At 34.7% G+C, this 24,197-nt stretch overlaps 3 protein-coding genes across 5 annotated transcripts; all 3 read right to left on the reverse strand.

Annotated features, from left to right (window-relative positions):
* Nucleotides 1-905: 905 nt before the first annotated feature.
* Nucleotides 906-6,693, reverse strand: LOC129899063 (vacuolar protein-sorting-associated protein 11 homolog). Its single transcript, XM_055973843.1, has 5 exons — nt 6,000-6,693; nt 4,915-5,088; nt 4,482-4,805; nt 2,633-4,393; nt 906-1,532 (listed from the first exon to the last, which is right to left on the reverse strand). The coding sequence occupies exons 1-5, from the start codon at nt 6,213-6,215 to the stop codon at nt 1,143-1,145; spliced, it is 2,865 nt and encodes a 954-aa protein (XP_055829818.1). The 5' UTR covers nt 6,216-6,693; the 3' UTR covers nt 906-1,142.
* Nucleotides 6,694-14,949: 8,256 nt separating this feature from the next.
* LOC129901193 (TMV resistance protein N-like) lies at nt 14,950-19,382 on the reverse strand. 3 transcript variants are annotated; one of them, XM_055976315.1, is made up of 3 exons: nt 17,750-19,382; nt 16,823-17,116; nt 14,950-16,729 (listed from the first exon to the last, which is right to left on the reverse strand). In XM_055976315.1, exons 2-3 carry the CDS (start codon nt 17,090-17,092, stop codon nt 15,251-15,253), a joined length of 1,749 nt encoding a protein of 582 aa, XP_055832290.1. In that variant the 5' UTR covers nt 17,093-17,116; nt 17,750-19,382; the 3' UTR covers nt 14,950-15,250. The 3 variants fall into 3 exon arrangements, with proteins under 3 accessions (XP_055832290.1, XP_055832291.1, XP_055832289.1); XM_055976316.1 differs by having other exon boundaries at nt 17,610-19,382; XM_055976314.1 differs by having other exon boundaries at nt 17,598-19,382.
* Nucleotides 19,383-21,834: 2,452 nt separating this feature from the next.
* LOC129900091 (protein PHLOEM PROTEIN 2-LIKE A8-like) lies at nt 21,835-22,251 on the reverse strand. Its single transcript, XM_055975054.1, has one exon. The coding sequence runs from the start codon at nt 22,249-22,251 to the stop codon at nt 21,835-21,837; it is 417 nt and encodes a 138-aa protein (XP_055831029.1).
* Nucleotides 22,252-24,197: the final 1,946 nt, after the last annotated feature.

Raw genomic sequence — 24,197 nt, forward strand, 5'->3', positions numbered from 1 at the left:
ATTTATTGTAGACTAATTAGTTTATTATATATATTTGAAATTGTTCCATACAATTGCAATATCGTTTATACAAAAATTAAAAAAAATCAATTAAATATAAAATAATTTTATTTTTTTCCTTAAATTATTATCTCTTATCCTTGTGACTCGCTTTGTTAGTGGAATAAGAACTGACACAACATTAGCAGCTACTCCAAATATAAGTTTCTGGTGTTTCACCATTTGTCTATTTAATTTCACTTTTCATTGTGACAATTTGATGATATTATAATAGAAATCTACTTTTAGCAAAATATTGACACCAGAAATTAAAATAAGTGAATAACAAACTATAGTTTTCATCCTTAGACCCCATTCACAATAACATATATAAATCATTAGCTGCTAATGTACTATTATCATCACAAGGATTCTTCACATATATATCCATGTTATAAGTGCAAAACTAGTGTGCACTTGGAGTTGTATTCAGATGATCATCCAATTAATAGTTATTATGATGAAAAAAAAAATTGAAATCAAAAAAAAAAGTGACAATTTAAGATAAGTAATTACTATTAGTTAAGTATATGAGAAATCAACATGATATTCGAGTTACACTAATACATGAGTGAACCAACAAGTCAATCATTTAATTATGAAGGATGATACAATTTTAATTTTCAAAGTTTTGAAGTTATAAGTTCAAAACTTAAATCATTAATATACATTTAAAGTACTAATAACATGTTGTCAAAATATCAACGACCTAAGGTAATAATTGTGTAACAATCAAAAAATTAATCCCATTTGCTATCAATGTCAGTCTTAAAAGTGGAGCAAAAAATAAAAGTGCACCTTAATTCCACTTTTTTATAGTGCAAATTTTATCCAAATCAATCAGATGTTTTTCTGCACACAGAAAATATATTTATTTTCTTCACACAGTTTTAAAAATACTTCAACTCCAAGGTACAACATTTTAATTAAAAAAACACTGCAGCTCAACAATAACCTTAAAAGAAAAACAAGTGGCCTAAGAAACACCAATTTTATAAAACATAATGGATGACATTCTTCTGAACATGTAGCTCAGTAAACTTTCTCTATGGCCGGAAAGATCTCAAAAAACTTTAGTACTCAACAAATGTGCTGACACAATCCTAGAAATCGTTGTCGGAAGAAGCACTGGTTGATCTAATAGCTTCAGAAGGTCCATTGCTCGTTTTGCTGATAATCCCCTTGCCAAAATAATCAGCAATTACAGAAAATCCATCCTTTGAGCTCTTGACCTGTTGGAAGAACTGGTCTGGGTTTTTGGAACTTTGTTCCAAGCTCCTCTTTGTTTCCAGAACAGCTCTGTACTCGGGAGCACACTCAGGGCACTCTTTCTCATTGTCGCCAAGACAGTGCTGATGAAATGAGTGCATACACATGAAGTGGACAGCAGGAAGGTCAAGTGTGAATGTGCAAGCAGTACACTTGCTAAGCTGAAAAATTCTAGCATTTGTTCTTAGATCTTGGATCTCTTTTCTCATTGTTGATGATTCTTCCTGCAAAATAAGGGAAAATAACCGGAATATTATATTTCTCAATTTTGTTTAAGGATCCATAAGAAGTCAGATGAAGATGAAATTAAAATTCGAGATAACTTAATATAAAGATATGATAATTTCTTTCTCAAAAAGGACACAGAAAAGGTAAGGGGGTAATATTTCAAGTTTCAAGTAGACTACCCGGTAAGGGAGTTATATTTCAAGTTTCAAGTAGACTACCTGTCGTGCAGGTGCATAGCTAATGAGATCAGAAATAGCAAGTTTAGGCAGTGGTTCTAGGTGCCAAGAGAAGGCAATAGAAGTCAAGCATCTAATTAAATGGTGAAAAAGAGGAGAACAACCAATAGAAGGCAACATTTATTCGGTAGACATGATATTAATAGTATAGGATAAAAGACAGTTATTCCAGCAACTCCTGGCCTCCCTCCCCCAAAAGAAAAGGCAGGAAAAAGAGAGTGACTTTCTAACCTAGAATGTTATATGTGATAGTTCCATTATCTATTAAAAAATCAATTGGGTAAAGAAAAATCATTAGCAGAACAGAAACAACACTACTATAATAACTACTACACCTCAGTCCCAAACAAGTTTGGATCGGCCATATGAATCCTCAGTCCTCACTTACCATATTCCCCATTGAAATTCTATGTGGGGCCAAAAGAGAAGAGGAACGAAAACAGTATCCGTTTTGTTTAGGCCACAAACCAGTATGTCAAATGTGATGAGATGGGAGCTCAGAGAATTGGGAGCTTTGATTTTTACTATGTTGGGATGATATGAAACTGTCATTGCCTTCACCAGCATATGGAAGATACCAACAGCAGACTATGTTGCAACGTGTACTACATGGAAACGCTCAGATAAGTTAAATAGATGGTATGGCTCTATAGTTTACCACACATTAAAGAAATGGCTGAAATGAGGCAGTTCAAAAAAAAAAAAAGCCTCACTCCCCATAGTTATGTCACTGTACTGTAGTTACCTTTTAACTCTACTAAGGAAATGACTGAAAGGAGGAAAGTTAGCCTACACATTGCAGGTATCCCAAAATGTACACACAGAAATATAAAATGGAATTCGAACAGACAAGAACCAACCTGATACTTTTCCATAGCTCTGCGGTCTTCTTCAATCAGTTGTGACTCATGTTCTAACTTTCGAGCTATGTAATCTTTGATAACAGAGAGGGTGAGGCACGGGTTTTTGGCAAGTGTCTGAAGAACCACAATGGGAGGCAAGATATCATCCCTCTCAATGTAAGTCAAGATTTCTTTGACTTCTTTTGAGCAGTCTTCGCCAAGTTCACCAAAATACTTCAACAAATCTGCCCAAAGAGAAGGGTCACCCCCCTTACCCAAATCACCCAATCTCTTGCAGCATGCAATCAAACCTTCATGATCATGTACCTGCATGTAACACGCAATAACTTCTTTGAAAAGTTTCATCTTCTCATAAAGAAACAACAATCCTTCTTTAAAGTCGTTCATCTCGCATAAAATTATGGCAAGATCAACATCATATAGTGGTTGTTCTAGTTCAGAAGGCCATGCGCTCTTAAGCAAGGTCAGCCCTTTCCGACGCCGCTCTTGACGACCTTTCTCATCATTTGCGTCTTTCTTTTCCAATATCACCTTCCCATTAGATACTTTTTTTGAAGATTTATGTGCTAGATCATTTCCACCTTCATCCATGTTAGATTGTGAAACTGATGGGAAATCCAGGTCATGGGACAAGTACAATTCGAGGAGTGTGTTATGAATTTCCACTTGAGCAGATGAATCCTTCACTTTGCTGGTATATTTTTCAAGGAACTCCAGAAGAGCATGAGGATAATGGACAAAAATGTTGAGAAAATCAATAGGAGAAGGCAACATGGAGATAAATGCACCACTTGATGCTAGCTTCTTGGGCAGTTCGGATTCCTCTGTGCAAAGCCTCATGAGTATATCAACTGTTTCAGCTGGCTTATGCTCAATTAGAATTTTGCCGTACTCTTTCACTGTCACCCCAGCTTGACTCAACTCAAGGCTGCTGATATATTGTAAAGCTTCTTCATATCTGCCTAGATCTTCAAGTAAAATTTTAAGGTACCATTCATGCCTCCCAGCTTTCTTAGCAACAAACATGGCATGCTCATGATAATTGGCAGCTCTGCATACCCTTATTGCAGTTTCAACATCAAACTTTTGTTCCCCAACTCCTTCCTCACTTTTGATGAACTCATTCAGCTTCTCAACATCTTTTAATTTGGTGTAACAATTTAATAAAAGAGTGGTATGATCTTTTGAGGCAAGCCCCTTCTCGTGCAACTTTTCCAAGTAATTGGTGAGATTGTGGATTCTCTGTGCATCCAAAAATTTTTGTATGACATAAGAAGGTTCTAGATGCTCAATGGTGTGTATATACTGAGTCATAGCCTCATCAAAGTCTTGTTTACTGTACAAGTGATCCCCATATTTCCTCAGCACTTCAGCAGTTGCAGCGGCATCAGCTTGCTGGCTTTGGACGAGATTTATAGCAACTGTATAAAGGTTCTTCTTGAAAAGCATATCCAATTTGCTCTCCATATCTTTCTCCCCAATGCATAAAAATGATTTGTCCTCCAAAATAAGTATTATGTTACCCCATTCACAAAGCATCTGAGAAACTTCATTAACCACTATACTGTGGGCAATTAACCGGTTCTTCAGATCATAAACATTGAAAGTGTTCTTTCCAGTTCTTTGATCTGCAAAAACACATAACAGATATCCACGAAACCACCCTAGGAATTTCTTCTCTCCTTCAAAGGCCAAACAAGGACCACGACCATCAACTTCATAGAAAAATATCGCCTCAGGCCGACCAATAATGAATTCCTACAAGTGGATAATATCAATGATACTAAAAAATGAAATTCCCAGCAAAAAGGAAAGAAGATTAAAGAAAACTTCAATTAGCACACACCGATCGATCAGTCATGGCAACACTAGTTACACTAGATCCAATCTGATCAAGAGTCTGCCGAGTAGGTGCTTGAGTATGCATGTTGAACAAGTTCACTGTATTTGGAGTAACAGCAAACAGCTGAAGCACCTGACCATCCACTCTGAACCCCAGACCCGTAATGGAGGATTGGCTTTTCTCTGAATGATTATCCACCTGAAGCTTAAAGCGCTTGATGCGTTCACGGGCTATATCTCCTTGAATGCAATAGATGGAACCATTGTCCAGCCCTATAACTATGAGTAACAATGGCGGAGCCTCTTCCAGAACCAAAAACGATGTGATCTGCAGTTATATGTTTTGCACTTCCATTACATAATCGAATGATATGCAATAAAAGAAAAGGTACACAAGTAGATAAGAAAGAAGAAACTTCACAAATACTAATATACACCTTTGCTTCAGGGAACTGGTTGGTAAATATTCGCAGTATTTGAATACAATCTGGACTTGATGTACTAGTTCCCTCGGGCTCCATCTTGTCAAGATCAAAAATTTTAAGACAAACAGCTGGGGGTTGGGAAGCTATTTGCTCATCTTCTCCAACAGTCACTAAGAAGTTCCTTTGCTAGTTAACAGATAAAGAGAAAAAACTAAAGTCAGTGGATTCTGCATTATCAACTTTGAATAAGCATACTCTCAGGAGTTAGTACTTTCTGGTTTTTAATCCAAATTCTGTTTATCATAATCTAACCACGAGATATCAAAACACAGATAAAGCAACAGCAAAAAAAAAAAGTATGGTTCTGTGAAGGCACGTGCATCAGGTGTTCTTCCATAAAAACTATATTGTTGTCATTAAAAAGATAACAGAGAAACAATGCTATCAATGCAATCACCCATCCAATTCATTAAACAACTTAATTAAAAGAAAATTGATGTAATAGACTTTCTAGTGAGTTAGAAGTTGACATTTCAACTTCACATCTTTTCATACTTCATATGTTACATGATACCTTTAGCTCCCAAACACAAGGAAACCTCCACGATGACAAAAACTACATTTCATTAAAACAAAATACTCAACAAAGACAAATTTCTATCACCATTTCTTCCAAGCCAAGTTCAGAGTTGATAAGGAAACCAATACGGGAGAGGTGGTTGGGTGGATGTCTGGTGACAGTTCTTATACAAGACACAATAGGCGAGAAGGTACTCATGCGGAAAAGCAACTCTACTAAGCCCTTATTTGTGAAACCACTACATAATAATTCACTTTCTACATAAAAGATTCGTCTTTGGTTGGCCCCAATGATACCAGGCACCGGGTGAGAACCCACAAATAATGAATTTCTTTTTATTTGAGAATCTTTTTAGAAACAACTAAATTCATTGTCTTAATGACAATTCTCTTTGTTTCACACCTCTAACCTTATTGAAAGAGTGAGTACTAATATATATACATATATGCCAAACAAATTGAAACAGAGTGAGTACTAATAATTAAGGAGAAAGTTGAAGAAGAAAAAAAAACTATACCTTGAGCTGTTGGAGGAAGAGGACAGATGAAGAATGAGCTTGGAAACCATAATTGAACTTCAATCCTCGATCCAATAACGAAGCAGTGCCGTCATCACAACCCAAAACAATCCTTCCTTTACCGCTGGAACAACATTGGATCTTGCCGGCAATATCATCTGGAACTTTCCCAGAAAATTTCTCCTCAAAGAATTCAAACTTCCTCCATTGATACATCGCTGACACACACTTAGACGCAGATTGGTTAAACCCTTAACTACTTTCAACTCGAACTAACGATATAGATGAAATTGCAAATCCACTGAATATGATTCTGGAATTTGTACATGTATAAAGCTAAAGATTGAAGCTTTAGTTCTTGCAATAACGTTGTAGGAAGAATTGAATCGACCCTTTTGGTTCTTTGATGAAATTTTGAGCAGAGATTGATCTAATTTTATGAAAAGGTCCATGACAGGATGGAAAGTTGAAGAATCATACCAAATTGGATTTGTCGGGTCACTTCTGTGCCCGTTTCTGCTTGTTTTATCTGCAATTATTTTTAATTGAAAGAAGTGAGGTTTTTTTGGGGGAAATATTGTCACTACTTATTCTGGAGAGAAATTGAATGAAGTAGCTAATTCAATTGCTTTCTGTTTCTGATAAAGAAACTGAAGGTAAATTCTTAGGTCTGTTATATACGGTGGATGATAAAGACAGCCTAGGATTGTTGTTTTCTTTCTTCTTAATTTATCTGCTACAGATTAATAAAAATTATATATTAAATATGTTCGTGAATAATGAAATTGAGTTAATTAAGGAATCCTTTCAACTCATTATGATCATCTTTAATAATTTACACTTTTTTTTATTAACTTTTATTTTATAACCTAAACATACTATTCATGTATTATGTTATTTAGGTTTATTAGAAGTTTTAATGTTAAATTTTCTACATTAGAAATTTGAAATAAAATAATTTTTATATATTAAACTCATGTATTTGGCTTTATCATTTTTAGTTTCTTATCCTTTTTATTTTTATAGGAGTCCACCTTTTTTTTCTTTTGGTCAATGTCCCTTCAGAAAACTTTCAATGTAAATTAATAATTTTTTCTTTCAATACTAATTCAAAATCCGACTCTTGATTCTCAATTCAAAACTGACTCTCGACCTCGATTCAAGACCCAACTCTCGAGTGTCAAATCGACTCGGGATCGAATCTTGATTTCGGTGTCGAGTCCTACGTAAACTTTGAGGTCGAATCTTGAGTTGGATGTTGGGGTCGAGACTTGAGTAAGATATCAGAATGGTGTTTCGAGTCAGGTATCAAGGTCGAATTTCGGGTCATAAGTTAATTATCGGGTTCGGATCTCGAATCGATTGTCAAAATCGGATATTGAGGTTGGATATTGATTCAGAAACCGAGTCATAGGTCTACTTTTCAGGTCGGGTCTCAGTCAAGTGTCGGAGGTTGGATCTTGCTTTGAAAGTCGGGTCCCAATGTGGGACTCAACTTTTGAAGTGAGACCCTACCCAGACTCTCGACTTCTAACTTGAGGCCTGACTCTTAATCCAGGACCAACATTCCAAATCAAACATGACCCCGACTCCCAACCAAGGACTCGACTTCTGAATTGGGATTCAACCTCGACACCTGACACTAATGACTGCTTTAGAACCCGGCCTAAAGATTCAACTTTTGAATTAAAATTCAACCCTGATATTTAATTCGGGATCCGACTTTCAAAGCAAGATCTGACCCCCGACACCTGACTCAGACCCGACCTTAAAAGTCAACCTATGACTTGGTTTCTAAATCGAGATTCGACCTCGATATCCGATTCCGACGATCAATTTGGGATTCGAACCCGACAGTTGACCTATGACTCGACCTTAACTCTCAATTCAAAATCCTACTTTGACACTCGACTCGAAACACCGTTCTAACACTTGATTCAAGTCCCGACCTTGACATCCAACTCAAAATTTGACCCCGAAGCTTATATAGGATCCGACATCAAAATCAAGATTCGATCCAGAGCCGATTTGGGATCCAAGAGATGGGTCTCGAATCAAGGTCGGGAGTCGGTCCTGAATTGAGAAGTAGGAGTGAAAAAATTATTAGCTTACTGATCTTGGGCACGTAATAGCAACTAAAACCCATATATTATTGCTAGAATCGAAAACAAAACTCCTAAAGCTGAGTCCATCTTGCTCATATTTCATATTATTGCAACAAAATATCATGTTTAGAAACTTTCAGGTCTAAATGAGTACAAATGAAAATAAGAAGCATGATTTGATGGATATTGGAATTAAAGAGAGAAATAAAATCACAAGGCAAATAAAATACACTGCAACAACGCAAATCGACATCACGGAGTAAGGACCTACACTTTCTACTCCAAAAACATGACATGTATTTTACGAGACAGTGTGGTCCGCGACAGGTCCGCGCTGCGGACCTTGGAATTATGTTTATCAAAATCAAAGCGTGAAAATATTTGGCAAAACAGTGTGGTCCGCGACAAGTCCGCATCGCGGACCTTGGTAATATGTTGATCAGAAATTGAAATGTGAAATTATTTGGCTAGGCAGTGTGGTTCGCGACAAGTCCGCTTCACGGACCTTGGACATGGGCAAGCTGAATTCGTCCCAAAAGAGAAAAAATGAAATGTTATATTGAAACAAGACAAGTCTGCATTGCGGACTTCAGTGCGATTGCTTTAACAACGAGTTTTCTGGTGCTATAAAGAGCATTTTTACATTTTATATCAAAAGCACTTGTTCTTAACGGGAGAAGGCTGAAGGAAGACGACCCAAGACCTAGTTTGATGATATTTTCTTCCTTTTTTTCATCTTAGATTCAAATTAATGTTAGAAGTTTTTCATGTAATTGTCTCACAAACTATGACAGGCTAAATCCCCTTGTTCTTGGGGTAGCCATAAGATGAAAGTTTAATTCTTGTTTGTTTTGGTTGAAGATGGGTTTCATATGAAGTTACTCTTATATTCTTGTTTTAATTGTTTTAATGCTTGATCACCATTGGAACATATTTGTTGTCTATCCTTAACTCGGAAGATGAAAGGAAGATAGAACACTAGAATATAAGGAGCATGTTTGTTTTAGAGTTGTCTAGAACAATTAGTGTATAGGATGATTATGACACATATATATACACCATGTTTAGTTGCTAAACAGGATGAAAAGATTAAGGCATTTTTGTTGGTTCATGTTTATCCCCGGTCATCGATGTAGTTAAGCCGTCAACAAAAATAGGCAATTAGAGATTGGAAAATCATAATTGTAAAATCAACCCTGTAAATCAGTAATTGGGAACCTATTGGATACCAAGGTAATGAAGATTAAACTGAAAATCTTAACTTGCTACAACCCAAGGACTTTTCTTTAAATTGATAAATTCTATTTGACATCTTCTAAGTAGGTTGCACCTAGTTTTGATAAAATCATTAGTAGATATAAACAAACTTAACCCTTTGAGACACACACTAATAATTCAATTCATTACAAAGTTAACTAAGTCTAGTTGCATATTCCCTGTGGGTTCGACATCCGGCTCTCAAAAAGAGCCACTATATCACTTTTGAGACCACGTATACTTGCGTGTGCGTTTGGAGAGCAACACTTACATTTGACAGTTTTTTAGAAAAGGTCATCGACTGAAAGTAAAAAAGGTGGACTCCTATAAAAATAAAAAGGGTAAGAAACTAAAAATGGTAGCCAAACACATGTGTCTAATATATAAAAAATATTTTATTTCAAATTCCTAATGTAGAAAATTTAACATTAAAACTCCTAATAAACCTAGAGAACATAATAAGTAAACAATATGTTTAGGCTATAAAATAAAAATTAATGAAAATATTTTGATTAACTCAATTTCATTATTCACGGACATATATAGTTCTAAATATTTTCATATATAATTAGGATTCATGGAATTTTTCATTATTTTAGAATACCTTAATAAATAAAACCTTCTACCAAATATTTAGGAGTTGGCCAATTATTTTAGGAAAAAATATTTTAGGATTTATATTATACTCCATATTTCATATCATTAAAATAATGATACAATAATTAAAGAAAATTGGTGAAAAAATGATTTTGTCTAATTTTTTTTAATGAAGGGTAAAAAATTCAAATAACATTATTAGGACCTTCGTGCTTTTAATAAAGTATAATATAGATAGATTAGAGCTGTATATTTAATTATTACTTATAATCGTAATACTATCTATTATATATTTAACTAGTGAATATACCCGCGCTTCACACTGACATAGAAAGAGTTTACAAAAATATCAGTTTCTCGATAATTAATTTAGATAGGATCACTTTTTTCAATTAAAAAATAAAATTAAGTTAATTCATATACTTAACTAACCAGTGAAACTTATTTAAGTTTTATCTAATTAAGAAATATGTAATTAGTTTAGGTAAAATTACAATTACATAGATTTCATCTTATAACTTCTACTTAGTATACAAATAAAACTACTTAAACTCATTTTACTTAATATGAAATAGAATTATTTTGATTAGTTATACAAGGTGTTTTTAGGCAATTTTGAGCTTTTTTAAAAAAAAAACATCTAGATAAATGAATTTAAAAAAGGCAAAATTGAAAAAGATCAATACAATAGTATCACAATGTAGTGGTTAAAAGTCTTATATAGGGGGGAATTATCCTCCCAATAAAGTTTATGTCTTTTTGAATTTAGTTTTAAATATGTAGGTTGCTTGATCAAACAATATTAATATTGTATAATTATTTTAGTTAAAAGAAAATTTAAAAAATAGGATTTTTTTAAAAATAATAATAATAAAGGTGAAAAAATCGCAGTATTATTGTACCATTCCTAACTCTCTTTATATATGTATATAAATCTTAGTATTATTATTTCAATAAATAATAAACTATTGACTTCCGATAAAACACAAACTACAAAATTAAAGAACAAAACTTTTCAAACAACGAAAAAATAAAACACTAATCATATTTCATACCATCAAAGTCTCACAATTAGTCTCAATATTATTATATTAATAAATTATAAACTATTGTCTCCCATAATCACAAATGACAAAATATAAGAACCACAAATTTTAAATGAAGAATTTTTTTTATATATATTAAAGTCTCACAGTAACTCTCAGTATTACTGTATCAATAAACAGTATATTATGGACTCACAAAAAAACTGTAAATAATAATAGAATATAAGAACGAAAAATTCCAAACAACGATACAATAACACGCACATGGTACTCATAATTCATTTCAAAGTCTAACAAGTCTAAAATCAAGTATCTAATTTACCAGATGATGAAGATTTCCTTTATTTGTTGGTTTCTTCATATTTTTTCAAAAAAAATAATAATTAGAAATTTGATGTATATCAGACTAGAGTAACGTGGTAAAAAAGCGGGTGATGTTGGTTATCTTTTACATGATGATAGACGATGTATTGAGAAGAAAAAAAACAGTGAGTAAATAGAATTTAGTAATGGAGTTAGTAAAAATGGATAGAAGAAATGCATACGTTTTGTTTCTGTCAACCCAGAATAAGGTATCGTTTATTGTTTGGATGAATTAAATGTTAAAACTTTAAGTAGAAATGATCGGTGATGAAAGAATGCCAAAAGGGTGCTTTGGGTGTTGAAACATGTTTTGGCTCTACATTTAATGATTAAGTAATGTATTTAAATGTGGAAAAATAAAAATTTAAGAAATTAGATAAATACATTTATGTGTTGTAAATATGCCACATCATTGATTCTAGGATTTTTTTTATAAATATATAAGATTGTGAAGTATATTAGTATAATCATAAAAAATTATTTCTTTTATTTTGGTCAAAGAAAATAATTTCTTGATGTATCAAGAAAATTGTTGAACTTAGGTTAGCATCTTCATTCTAAAGAGTTAAGAGAATGATTTTAAAAAGAAATGAATATCCTAAATATTTATATTTGTAGTAAAATACGGCATAAAGTAGTAGCTTAATGTCACGGACTTAGACTTCACGCTAAGACTTCCGTGCGGCACTTGACAACTTACTCACGAATCTTTCACGATCTTGCAAGCTCAAGTAAGACTTTATGACTAGATCGCTAAGGGAATGCTAGATTATAAGAAGACAAGAGGGCTTTTATGAAGAAGGCTTTTGTATTGCTTTGGAAGAATGCTTGATTGCTTGATGATCTTCTACAAATGAATGCACCTCTATTTATACTACTCCTAAGGGGCCTAAGTGTAAATAAAATTTATTATACAAGTCCTTCCGTATTTACAAAGAAGTCCCTCTCTAGAATTCTCTACACACTCTAAGAATTCTAAGTCTTTCAAGACTTCTCTACAAGCTTCTATAAGGGTCTAGAGTTTTCCACTAACCTCTCCAAGACTCTAGATTCTTCTACCTTCTTCAAGATCAAGTGGCGGGCCATAACATTAAGCTCCCAAAATATTAAGGCCTCAAAAATTGCCCATATTGTGTATAATTTTTAAAAAAATTATGCGTTATGGACTGTCAAATGTGTGTGGACACTTATAAACTATTGAAATTCCCTCCAAAAGGCATCAATTTATTTAGAATAATAAACAAGAAGAGAACAAAATCTTCTCCAAGATTGACTAGGTTTATGGATAATAAATAATGGTTGAACCAAATACCTTATTATGCATATTTCCTCACTAGGGAATTAGTGATCACTGCCCCCATCAAAATTGAAACTTGAGTACTAGAAGAGCACTTAAAAGAGACTTTTTCCACCCAGTGTTCGGTACTGCATTTGAACCCAACTAAATTCGAATTCGTGTCGGAAAGTTACACATTGAAGGATAAAGCGCTTTATAACAACGACGATTTTGTATTCAAACTTAAACCCGAGACCTCTGATTAAAAATGAAGGAGTAAAAACGAAACTTCTTCAAGTATTGAAATGTCTGGTCTTGCCACCCTTGCCTTTTGGATAGAGTTAAGACAATATAGGAAAATCCATGTTTGGACATATGATGCTACAAGTAATAAAGATGCTAAAAATTCTAAAATATAGTCTGAAGGAGATGAATAAAGAAGGAGCGCTTAAATTTTTTGATAGAAAGTGAAGCGAATAAGATAGAGAAGGAGCCAGCGAAAGTGATGGTGGTGACGATCAAGGAGGAGGAGGTGGTGGTGGTAACGGTGGAGGAGGAGATGATGATTGTAGCGGCGGCTATTGTTCGATACTTAATAAGTAAGACTTATGTCACTTTTTTCTTAATTTTGATAACCAATAAATTCATTGTTAGTTCTGCTCTGCTTTTGGAAAAGTACTTTAGCTCTTAGTAACGTTTCCGACACGAATCCAAATTAGTCAGATCAATCACTAACAGAGAAGTGCTTCCTCTGCTCTCAAATCTATCTAGATACAGCACTACTTGTTCACTCATCCGACCATCCTACAAATCACAGATTAAGATAAGATATAAAGTACACTCTTGATGAGGAGCCTGTGATTATTTCCTAATGCTTTGTAATACAATCCACTGAAAAATGTATCTTAATATTCATGAGCAAAGATGTAATAATACTTAGCTATATTAGTAATTTCATCCGTTTCAATTTGTTTGTATTACTTTCTTTTTAGTCAATTTCAAAAAGAATGTCTCTTTCCTTTATTAGCTATTCTTTAATTTCAATTTTACAAATGACATGTTTAAAATCACAACACTAAGGAGCATTTTGGTGCATTCTACATATCTTTAGTTTAAGACCATAAAATTCAAAAGTCTTGTTTAATTTCTTAAAATCCATACAAGTCAAAATCAAACAAACAAATTAAAATGGAGGGAATAGTTTCTTCTGTTGCTTGACATTTAAATTACTAAAGAATCGGCAGAGCTTGATTGAGCAATAAAATTCAATATTAAAGGATTGGAAAGAACATACAACTATAATATTTATAAGGAGAAACATTAATGAAAAAGAAAAAGGATGCACCTTATACAGATCATATATGATGGGTTGTTCAATGTCCGTCTGCTCTTTGAGCTCAAACAAATGACACTGCATCTGTTTGGCAGAGTATATTAACAAAAATAATAAATGAATTAATTTTATGTATTAGTATTATCTTATTTTATACAGTTTTTTTGTCATATATAATTAGTGTCATTAGTTATACATCATATTGCGTATTAAAGTATGTATTACTAAAAATTGCCTATACTTTATTGGAGATGTAGTGGATTATCAAAGCATCACCCCAACCTATAAGAGTTTTGTTACTAAGTTTTCTCAAGAGAAGGATTATCAAAGCATCACCCTAATTATGACTAATATTGAATCTTGAGTTCTTGGTAAACATCAATACACTCAAAAATATTATTACAACAAGAATTCTTGACAATATGAAAACTTACCGGTTCAATTTGTAGCAGAGAGGGAAGCCATGGAAAGAGAGAGAAGCGACAAGTGATTATTTTAAAGTGTATTAAATAAGTCTGAATGTTATTAAAATTCTCCTATAGATCTGATTCATTCAGATCTTTTCAAATTCAATAAGAGGCTATTTTTAAAAGGAAAACTTACCTAAATGTACCATACTAGAAAATATTTATCATTTATAGCTATATAATTTTAACACATATAATTCACTTTTAATGCATAATGTAGATGTTTTATCAAATAAGTCTAATACATTTTAAGATACTTATAAAACATCTATATTGCATGTGAAGTTACTTTTATACATAGTGACATCTATATTATTTGCATAATTCGTTTTTAATACATAATGCAGTTTTTTTTACCAAAAATATAATATATATATATATTATATATAATTCACTTTTAATACATAGTACAGTTGTTATAGATGTTAAATATTTTCTAAATATGGTATATTTAGGTAATAAATAAGAAATATGTTTAAAAGCCGTAAATATTTTATATAAGGAACTCAAAAAGGTAATTATCTATTTTAAAAAAGAAACAAATAGGCTTAATGTATTGAATTTGAATGACTGAGATTCAGATCTAAAAATTAAGCACACTTAATGGGTTGAATCTAAATGATTAAGATTCACACCTCCATTAAGTACAAACAAACGAGGCCTTAGCCTCCCTTCAACTTAAGTGATGTGAAACCACCACTAACGTAATTTTTTGCAAAAACTGTTCTTTCATCCTCATAGATTATACGAACTCCCCACCGTCTTACAATGTGCCCAGGGATAGATGCCTCAAATAGGCTGTACTGGTTAATACTTAATATTTCCAACATCTGTGTCGGACACCTGCAGTGAAGCAGACAATGGTATGTAGACAAAGCAAACATACCAGGCATACGTTCTAGATGCTGTGCCCACTTTACATTCTTTCTCTAGAACTTTAAGGTCTTCTAAATGATCATCGCATATCAATTTGGCTTTGATGAAAGCATAGTCATACTTCTCAGATAGTCCTGGTTCAGGACTGAAGACACCTGCTCCCATGAGAGTCACACAGTATAATGCAAAGCCCTTGAACTTGTCATTATACCAATTAATGGAAAATTTGAACAAGATCTTTTCATCAACACTCTGATGCTTAAACCACCTGGGAATCACACGTTCAGGGAAGACAATAGAACAAGTCACCCTGTGATCGGAGTTGAGAGAGGGGTGGACCACATAATCCATATTGCTTGAGAGAAACAAACCGAGAATCTCATCCAAAACTGAGCTACCATTGCTCTCCTCTGTATAAGATTGTTGATCAAAACTATAATTGGTGAATGACACCAAACTCAACCTCTGGTACATTTGTAGCTTTGCAATACTTTGCTTGGCCAAAAAATCTTCTGCATATAATTCCTCTATACTTGGAGAAAGTTTGGGAAGTTTCTTAAGTTCCTGACACTGTGTTATGTTGAGATATCGAAGCTGAGAAAGTCGACTGATGATATCAGGTATTGAAATAAACTTGTTTCTGCTCAGATTCAGTTCCAGTAAAGAAGGCAAATTCATAAGAGCAGCAGTATGGTTATCAGATAAATTGCATCCACTGAGATCTAAGCTTTTCAATTCCTTCAAACAATGAAACTCCCAAGAAGAGGGTAACATCAAACTGTCACCAGTTTGATGCTTTACCTTCCGGCCACTTCTTAACGATAGGACTTTAAGTTTGCTCAAGTTTCCAATAGAATCTGGTAGTTGCCAAATGGCAGTGTTACCAGCATAGAGCTCCTCCATCTGGTTTAGATCACCTAAATTTTCAGGAAAGTTTGCAAGTCTTGAGCAGCCTTTCACACTCAAAATTTTCAGTTTTCTCATCTCAGAGACACTGGCTGGGAGTCTTACAAGGTTTTTACATGAACGCAAATCGAGCAAGCTGATGCCACTGAGCTGTCCAACTGATGAGGGAAGTTCCCATATTGCAGTATGTGCCAAAAGGAGCTCTGATAGCAATTCCATATTTCCCTGAATTTCTGGAAAATTTTCTAACTTCTCACAACCTGAGAGATTGAAGCTTTCAAGAGATTCCATTTGAATACTGCTTGGTAAAGATTTGAGACTTTCGCAGTTTTCCATATTCAAAAAGATAACCTTTCTGAGATGGCCAATGGATGGATGAACTTCTACCAAGCATACGCAGCTTTTCAGAATAATCCTCTGCAGGTTTGGAATATCCGAAAAATTGGGCGTTCGGATTAAATTTCTAGAAAAACTTAAATTGAGGACTGTCAACTTAACAAATGCCTGTTCATAAAGAGAGAATGAATAGAAACTTCAGCTTTAGCTATGCTTTTTTTTTTTCAAAAATGATTTGTTTCTAAAGGAGATAAATAATACCTTTGGCTCCTTGAAAATTTCAACAAGAGAACTAAAAGTCATGTGGAGCCCAACAAGGTTTCCTGGTTCATAATATGCTGGTAAAGATTCAAAACTGTAGTATGACCACTCAAGCCATTTCAAGTTACCGGGGAGACACTCAATAGGGTCACAAATAACGTCATGATGCCGGACCTCCTGCCCTTTGACAATGAGTAACCTAAGACAAGGCATGTTTCTGAAAGCTTTGCTCCACTTGCATACATGTTGGTCTGAGCCAATTGGTACCATTATGCCTTTAATAGATTCTGTCCTCTGGAAAAAAAATAAAGTAACTCTATTAAACAGAAATTCACTCTCCAGTCAATTTAAGGTTCTGTGACATGTGTTTACATTAGAAGTTCTTTCCCTTGAGACACTAAATTCAACTATCTTGATAACCAGAAGCCAAAAATGATAAATTGATACCTGGAAGTTTCAAAAGAGTAATAATCTAATTTCTTAAAAATAGTGTATCATCTAAGAATTGTTCCTATATTTTCTTAAATTAAACCAAAAGAAATTTAAAAAAAAACCTGAACTTGTCAAACAATAATTATCCATTAGTTTCCAAAAGGAAGTTCTTTATATTTCTAGAAATTCATATATATCATGTTCCAAGTAATAATTTGGCATGAAATTCTTCTGTAGGAGAAAGAAAGTTTTCCATTAAGGCCAAATAGATCGACAACCCCTAGAACTTGCCACGAACTATCATTTTAGCACCATTTAACAGGTATAAATAGCGAGTGCATACTTTGATAAATACCAAATAATCATGCCGACACAAAAGGTATGGTCTCCACTTTTGTACAGCTGACACCAAGGCTAACAACTCTCTTTCATATATTGACAAAGCTTTATTCTTCTCAGACAATCCTTGACTAAAGAATGCTATAGGTCTGGTACCTTGAGCTAATACAGCACCAACGCCTCCTTCTGAGGCATCTGTTTCCACAATAAACCCCTGGGAAAAGTCTGGTAAAGCCAAGACAGGTGCTGAAGTGATAGCTCTTTTCAACTTGTCAAAAGCATCAGAAGCTGTTGCATTCCAGCTGAATTTACCCTTCTTCAATAGATCATTCAAGGGTCTTGCTATAAGTCCAAATCCTTGGATAAATCTCTTGTAATAGCCTGCAAGGCCTAAAAACCCACGGTCGCTGCCTTACCACTATCCATAGCTAGACCTTCTTCAGAGATGATATGGCCTAAATAGTCGATTTGTCTGACCCCAAAAGCACATTTGCTTTGCTTCACATATAAGACATTGGCCCTGAGAATACTGAATGTTATCCTCAAATGAGAAATGTGATCAGACCTGCTAGAGCTGTAGACTAAAATATCATAAAAGAAAACCAAAATAAACTTTCTGAGATGAGCAAGAAAAATCTGATGCATCAGACTTAGAAATGTAGTAAGGGCATTAGTCGGTCCAAAAGGCATGACCATGAATTCATAGTGGCCTTGGTGTGTCTTGAATGCTGTTTTAGGAATGTTCAGGTTTAAACATCCTAATTTGGTGGTAACCTGATCTCAAATCCAATTTAGAAAAGTATTTAGCAGCATGAACTTCATCCAACAACTCCTCAATCATGGGAATGGGAAATTTGTCCTTCACAGTATGAGCATTCAGTTCTCTATAATCTACACACATCCCTCCATGAACCATCCTTTTTCTTCACCATGACTATGGGTGATGAATATGGACTTGTACTAGGTCTGATAACTCCTGAATCTAGCATCTCATTGACCAATTTCTCAATCTCATCTTTTTGTATTGCATGGTACCTATAAGGCCTGGTATTAATAGGTGAAGTACCTTCTTTCAACACAATTCTATGGTCATGGCTTCTAGATGGGGGTAGATCTTTTGGTACTTCAAACAGGTCAAGGAATTCTTGCAGCACCTCCTTTACCTCTTTATTGTCTTCATCAGGTGTACCACAACTGCTCATAGTGAAAAGACTAGCACCATCAATGATGTACCCCTCCTCCAAATACATACCTACAGAGATCATGCATAATTCAGCTGGCTTAGCCAACCACTCTGCTGAATCATCTTAGCTGCAGGAGGCTTGATCCCCCTCAAGGACACCTTGTGTCCCATAATACTGAACTCCATCTTCAACTGTCTAAGATTCCACATAATATCACCCAGTGTAATCAACCATTGGACCCCAAGAACCATATTACAACCCCCAATAAGTGGAACTAACATATCAGAATCAAATGATACCCCATGCATCTTCCATATAAACTTCGAACACAAGAAATTACAATACATTTTCTTACCATCAGCCACAGACACAGCAAAAGGAGAAATAGCAGTCAGAGCACAACCTAATCTTTTAGCAATGTTTAGATCAAGGAAGTTGTGAGTGCTCCCTGTATCAATGAGTACATGTACAGCTTTGCCTTTGACAGACACTGTGACCCTTCTGAAGTCATGTAAGCCACTCATGACATGAACTGATACAAGTGGGAGAATAGCACCTTTATCATCAAACTCCAACCCTTGTCCAATCATAGACAGGAATTCAGCAGGATCTATTAGGACATTGTCCTCTTATTCCACAATTTCCTCACTGTCTTCCTCCACCTCCATGGAAAATAATTGCCTCTTCTTCTTGCAAACATGTCCATACACATACTTCTCATCACAATTGAAACATAGACCCTTGCTTCTTCTTTCATCCATTTCAGCAGGAATCAGGAACTTCACATTTTTCAGAGTTGGTTTTGGATTAGTAGATAGATTAGGTGGTGGTTTTGAGAAATTCTGAGTGTTCTTACTGGACTGCTGGCCAGAACCATAAGAAAAAGTAGGTGTGGTGGGGTTGAACCTGATAGTAGGTTTAGTATTTGAGGAGAAATTTTGTTTTTGAACTAAAAGGGTTTGTTCCTGTATCCTAGCCAGGCTAACTGATTTAGCCAAAGACCTAGGCCCCATCTTGACAGGTAAACCAATTTCTGTTTAAGCCCCCTCACAAAACAATTAACAACATAATCTTCCGAAAGCTCAACTCTAGTGAGTAATTCATCAAAAATATCGACATAATCCTGAGCAGAATTAACTTGCCTTAGATCTTTGAAATCTCCCATAGATTAGAGTTGTCAAAATGGCTTGGCCCATTAGGCCGGGCCAACCCAACCCTTGAATTAAGTGGGTTGAACTAAAAATTTTCAGCCCATTTAGAAATGAGGCTTTTTAGCCCAACCTCATGAGCTCAACCCACGTGGCTCAGAAGCAATTGAAGTTATTATAACTATGAGTCTTTGACCTCTTTTACTTTTATATTTATGCCTAATTTCTCGTTTCTCCTTTTGTCTAGTTTATGAAAAAATGATCATGTAATGTATGTTGTTATGATGAATCTTATGATTGTTGACTGTTGTATCTTACATGTTATATTGTTTTGTAAGTATTCCACTAAAGTGTGTGAAACTCATGGACATGTGAATTTTTGACGTATTGGTGTTGTGTTGATCAATGTTCGATATTCTTTCTAAGAGGTCAATATTGTTTATCTTTTGATTGAAAGGACAACCCGTCCCAACCCGCAACCCGCTTAGGGTTGGGTTGGGCTGTTATTTTATAAGTTTTTTAGTTAAAGGGTCAACCCATCCTAACCCATTTAACTCGCTAGCCCTTTAGGGTTGAGTTGGGTTGGGTTGGGCCAGCCCATTTTGACAGCTTTACATAGGATCATCATACAATTCCGTCCCAAATCTAGCATACAAACACCTTACATAATCACCCCAACTAGGCCATTCCCTACTGAATTGATGCTTCATATATGATTGATGCCATTGTAAGGCCTTGCCATCCAATTTGCAGGAAGCTAGCTTCACTTTTGCATCTGCTGGAGTCTCATCTACATCAAAAAACTGCTCACACCTGTATAACCCGTCCTTCAATCCTTTACCATCAAAATGGGGCAAATCAATTTGATAATTGCGATTGTCAGCTGGGTAATTGCTATTGGGAGGGGGAGCTCCACAAACATCTCCATCTCTATTAGCTTCATGCACCCCGTGACCCTGATCATCTACCTTGTGAATTCCTTCCCTATTTCCCTGAGGAATTGGAACCCTAGGGTTTACATGCCCCCCTAAAAGTAACCTCTTAATATCCTTCATAGCTTGCGCTATCTTTGCATCCATAGCTTGCGGTAATTCCATGACATAATTGACCACACCTTACATGGAACCCTTCAAGGTATCGACTTCCCATCGTAATTCTTGCATACACGTGTTGTGATCTCCCATTGATGCAGGTCAAAGGATCAAAAGCTCTGATACCAATGATATACTACTACAGGAATAATTTCCAAATTGAGCAAAACCTAAAGAACAAGGAATCAAAATTGTTCAGAACTCAACTCTTCCAAAGAAGAAGATAGAATTGAGAGAGAGAGAAAGAGAAAGAATTTCTTATTAATCTCAATTGATACCTGTTACATTGAACTCACGGACTATATGTAGATGACTAGTGGGAGCTGGTGTCCCAGAGTTAGTTATAACTAACTCAGATAACAACTTTCCTAATAGCTTTTAAAAACCCACTCGTGCTAGTCATGTGACTTACTTAAGTGCATGAATTAAACTAATTAAGCTAAAATGCAGGAAATACAACTTGGGAATAAAAGGGAAATCTCTAGATCAATTGTCAATTGGCATGAAATAGGAAAGTATGTGCCAATGATTGTAAAGATTAAATATCAGTGAGGAGCCTCTTAAGGAAGAACAAATTGCATAATATAAAGCAATGGACGGGTTTCAGTCAGCTCGGATGAACTAGTAGATAATAACTTTATGTTTTTTTCAAAAAATATATAAATAAACTGACCATATTTTATTTTCAATTGTATCAGAACTTTGTTAATTTCAAACAATATGCAAATGAACATGTCTCGCAATAATTGAATCAAACTCAACTGTTTTATTGAGCTATACTCACCAAGGGAAAAGTTTAGCTCCAGAAAGATAATCTTTTAATCCTGCCACCTCTGCACCTTCTCCAAATCAAAACCCTTTAGATCTTCCTCAATAGTGACTGTTGACCACAAGTAATCTGATGGATCAACTTTATAGAAGACAAAGCAGAATTCCTGTCCCTTGTTGTCAACGCACTCCATGATCTTAGTGAGTTCTTCCAAGCACCGTCGGGATGAAGTATAGTCCTTGGAAAAGATGGTAATGGCAATCCTTGACTCCTCGATGGCTTCTAAGGTTTTTGTTGAAATTTGTTCTACTCTTTCATACTTGATATCGGGTCTGAATACGTTGATTCCCATGTCTTTCAGATGTTCGTGAAGTTCAGCAACAAAGCTTGTGCCCAAGTCTTGCAATCTAAAATTAAAGAATACATCAAATTTCCATTTTTGGACAGATTGAATTTGGGATGCCATGGGGGAATTTTAGAGTTCTACTAATCTGCGAATATATGAGAATTGTTGTAAAATAAGACTAAATGAATAATTTAAAAAAGAGAAAATAAGAGCAAAAGAGATTAAGAGAAATAAAGAGGAGAAAGTGTTGCTATATCTGTGTATTTATCATTAGAGAGAAATGGCTATATTTATAGCCAGAGATAAGGGTTAAAAATCAAGTGGGCAATTTGCCCCCTTTGAGTGAGCCCCACTTGAGAAAAAGACACCCATTAAAGAGATATCCACCATAATTTAACACTCTCCCTTGGATATCTATAAAAAAAAATCTAATGAAAGAACAAATATAGAGAGAGTTATTCTGAACACAATGGATGTTGTGCCTCGTTAAAACCTTACTAGGAAAAATCCAATGGAAAAAAAGCCTAGTGAAGAAAAAAAGTACACACATCTGGTAATACGTCTTAAATGTTGCCTCATTAAAAACCTTACCAAAAAAACTCAATGGGACAAAACCTTGGTTAAGGAAAAAAGAGTGCATCGCGTATTATACTCCCCCTGATGAAAACTTCATTTGATATTTTGGAGACGACGCATTCCAACCTTATATCTTAGCTTCTCAAAAGTTGATGTTGGTGATGCCTTTGTGAATAAATCTGCAAGATTATCACTTGAACGAACTTGTTGTACATCAATATCACCATTCTTCTGGAGATCATGTGTGAAAAATAATTTTGGTGAAATATATTTCGTTCTGTCTCCTTTTATGAAGCCACCAGCATTGTCTTTGAATATAACTGTGGGTACTTTGACATTATTTTCCCGGCCGCATCTTTCTTTGATGAACTGTATCATCGATCTCAACCACACACATTCTCTACTTGCTTTATGAATTGCGATTATTTCACCATGATTTGAAGAAGTAGCAACAATAGACTACTTTGTAAATTGCTATGATATAGTAATTCCTCCGTGTGTAAATAGATAACCTGTCTGAGATCGAGCTTTATGTGGGTCTGATAAATAACTTGTATCTGCATAACCAATAAGGTCTGCACAACCTTTGTTATTATAAAATAAACCCATATCAATAGTACCCTTTAGGTATAGCAAAATATGTTTGATGTCGTTCCAATGCCTTCGCGTTGGGAATGAACTATACATTGCTAGCAAATTAATAGAAAATATTATATCAGGCCTAGTTGCGTTAGCAAGATACATAAGTGCACCAATAACATTGAGATATGGTACTTCAGGACCAAAAAGTTCTTCATCCTCTTCTGGAGGCCAAAATGGATCTTTTTCCACTTCAAGTGATCGAACAACCATTGGAGTACTTAATGAATGTGCTTTGTCCATGTAAAATCTTTTTAAATTTTTTTCAGTGTAGGCAAATTGATGGACAAAGACCTCGTCTGCTAAATATTCAATTTGCAGACCTAGACAAAGTTTTGTCTTTCCAAGATCTTTCATCTCAAATTCTTTCTTTAGATATTCAATCGCCTTTTAGACCTCTTCAAGGGTTCTAATGAGATTTATGTCATCAACATAAACGGTGAATATAACAAACTCAGATTCCGTTTTCTTAATAAAAATACATGGACAAATAACATCATTTATATAGCCTTCATTTATTAAGTATTCACTAAGGCGATTATACCACATACTCTCTGATTGTTTCAGACCATATAATGATCTTTGCAGTTTTATTGAGTACATCTCCCGAGACTTATTACATGCTTCAGGCAATTTTAATCCTTCTGGAATTTTCATGTGAATTTCATTATCAAGTCAACCATAAAGGTAAGCTGTAACTATATCCATTAGATGTATTTCAAGATTTTTATGTACAGCTAAACTGATGAGATATCGAAATGTTATTTCATCCATAATAGGTGAATATGTTTCTTCATAGTTGACCCCGAGTCTTTGAGAGAATCTTTGTGCAACAAGGCGTGCCTTGTATC

The sequence above is a fragment of the Solanum dulcamara genome, chromosome 8, assembly GCF_947179165.1.
Source record: "Solanum dulcamara chromosome 8, daSolDulc1.2, whole genome shotgun sequence".
NCBI lineage: Eukaryota > Viridiplantae > Streptophyta > Magnoliopsida > Solanales > Solanaceae > Solanum > Solanum dulcamara.

Excerpts from the sequence above, each read along its gene's own strand:
- LOC129899063 (XM_055973843.1), bottom strand. The coding sequence starts at position 6,215 with ATGTATCAATGGAGGAAGTTTGAATTCTTTGAGGAGAAATTTTCTGGG. Across the intron at positions 5,089-5,999 it reads TCTTCCTCCAACAGCTCAAG|CAAAGGAACTTCTTAGTGAC; the intron begins GTATAGTTTTTT and ends TCTGTTAACTAG. Across the intron at positions 4,806-4,914 it reads ACCAGTTCCCTGAAGCAAAG|ATCACATCGTTTTTGGTTCT; the intron begins GTGTATATTAGT and ends ATATAACTGCAG.
- LOC129901193 (XM_055976315.1), bottom strand. The coding sequence starts at position 17,092 with ATGGTACCAATTGGCTCAGACCAACATGTATGCAAGTGGAGCAAAGCT. Across the intron at positions 16,730-16,822 it reads AAATTTTCAAGGAGCCAAAG|GCATTTGTTAAGTTGACAGT; the intron begins GTATTATTTATC and ends CTTTATGAACAG.
- LOC129900091 (XM_055975054.1), bottom strand. The coding sequence starts at position 22,251 with ATGGCATCCCAAATTCAATCTGTCCAAAAATGGAAATTTGATGTATTC.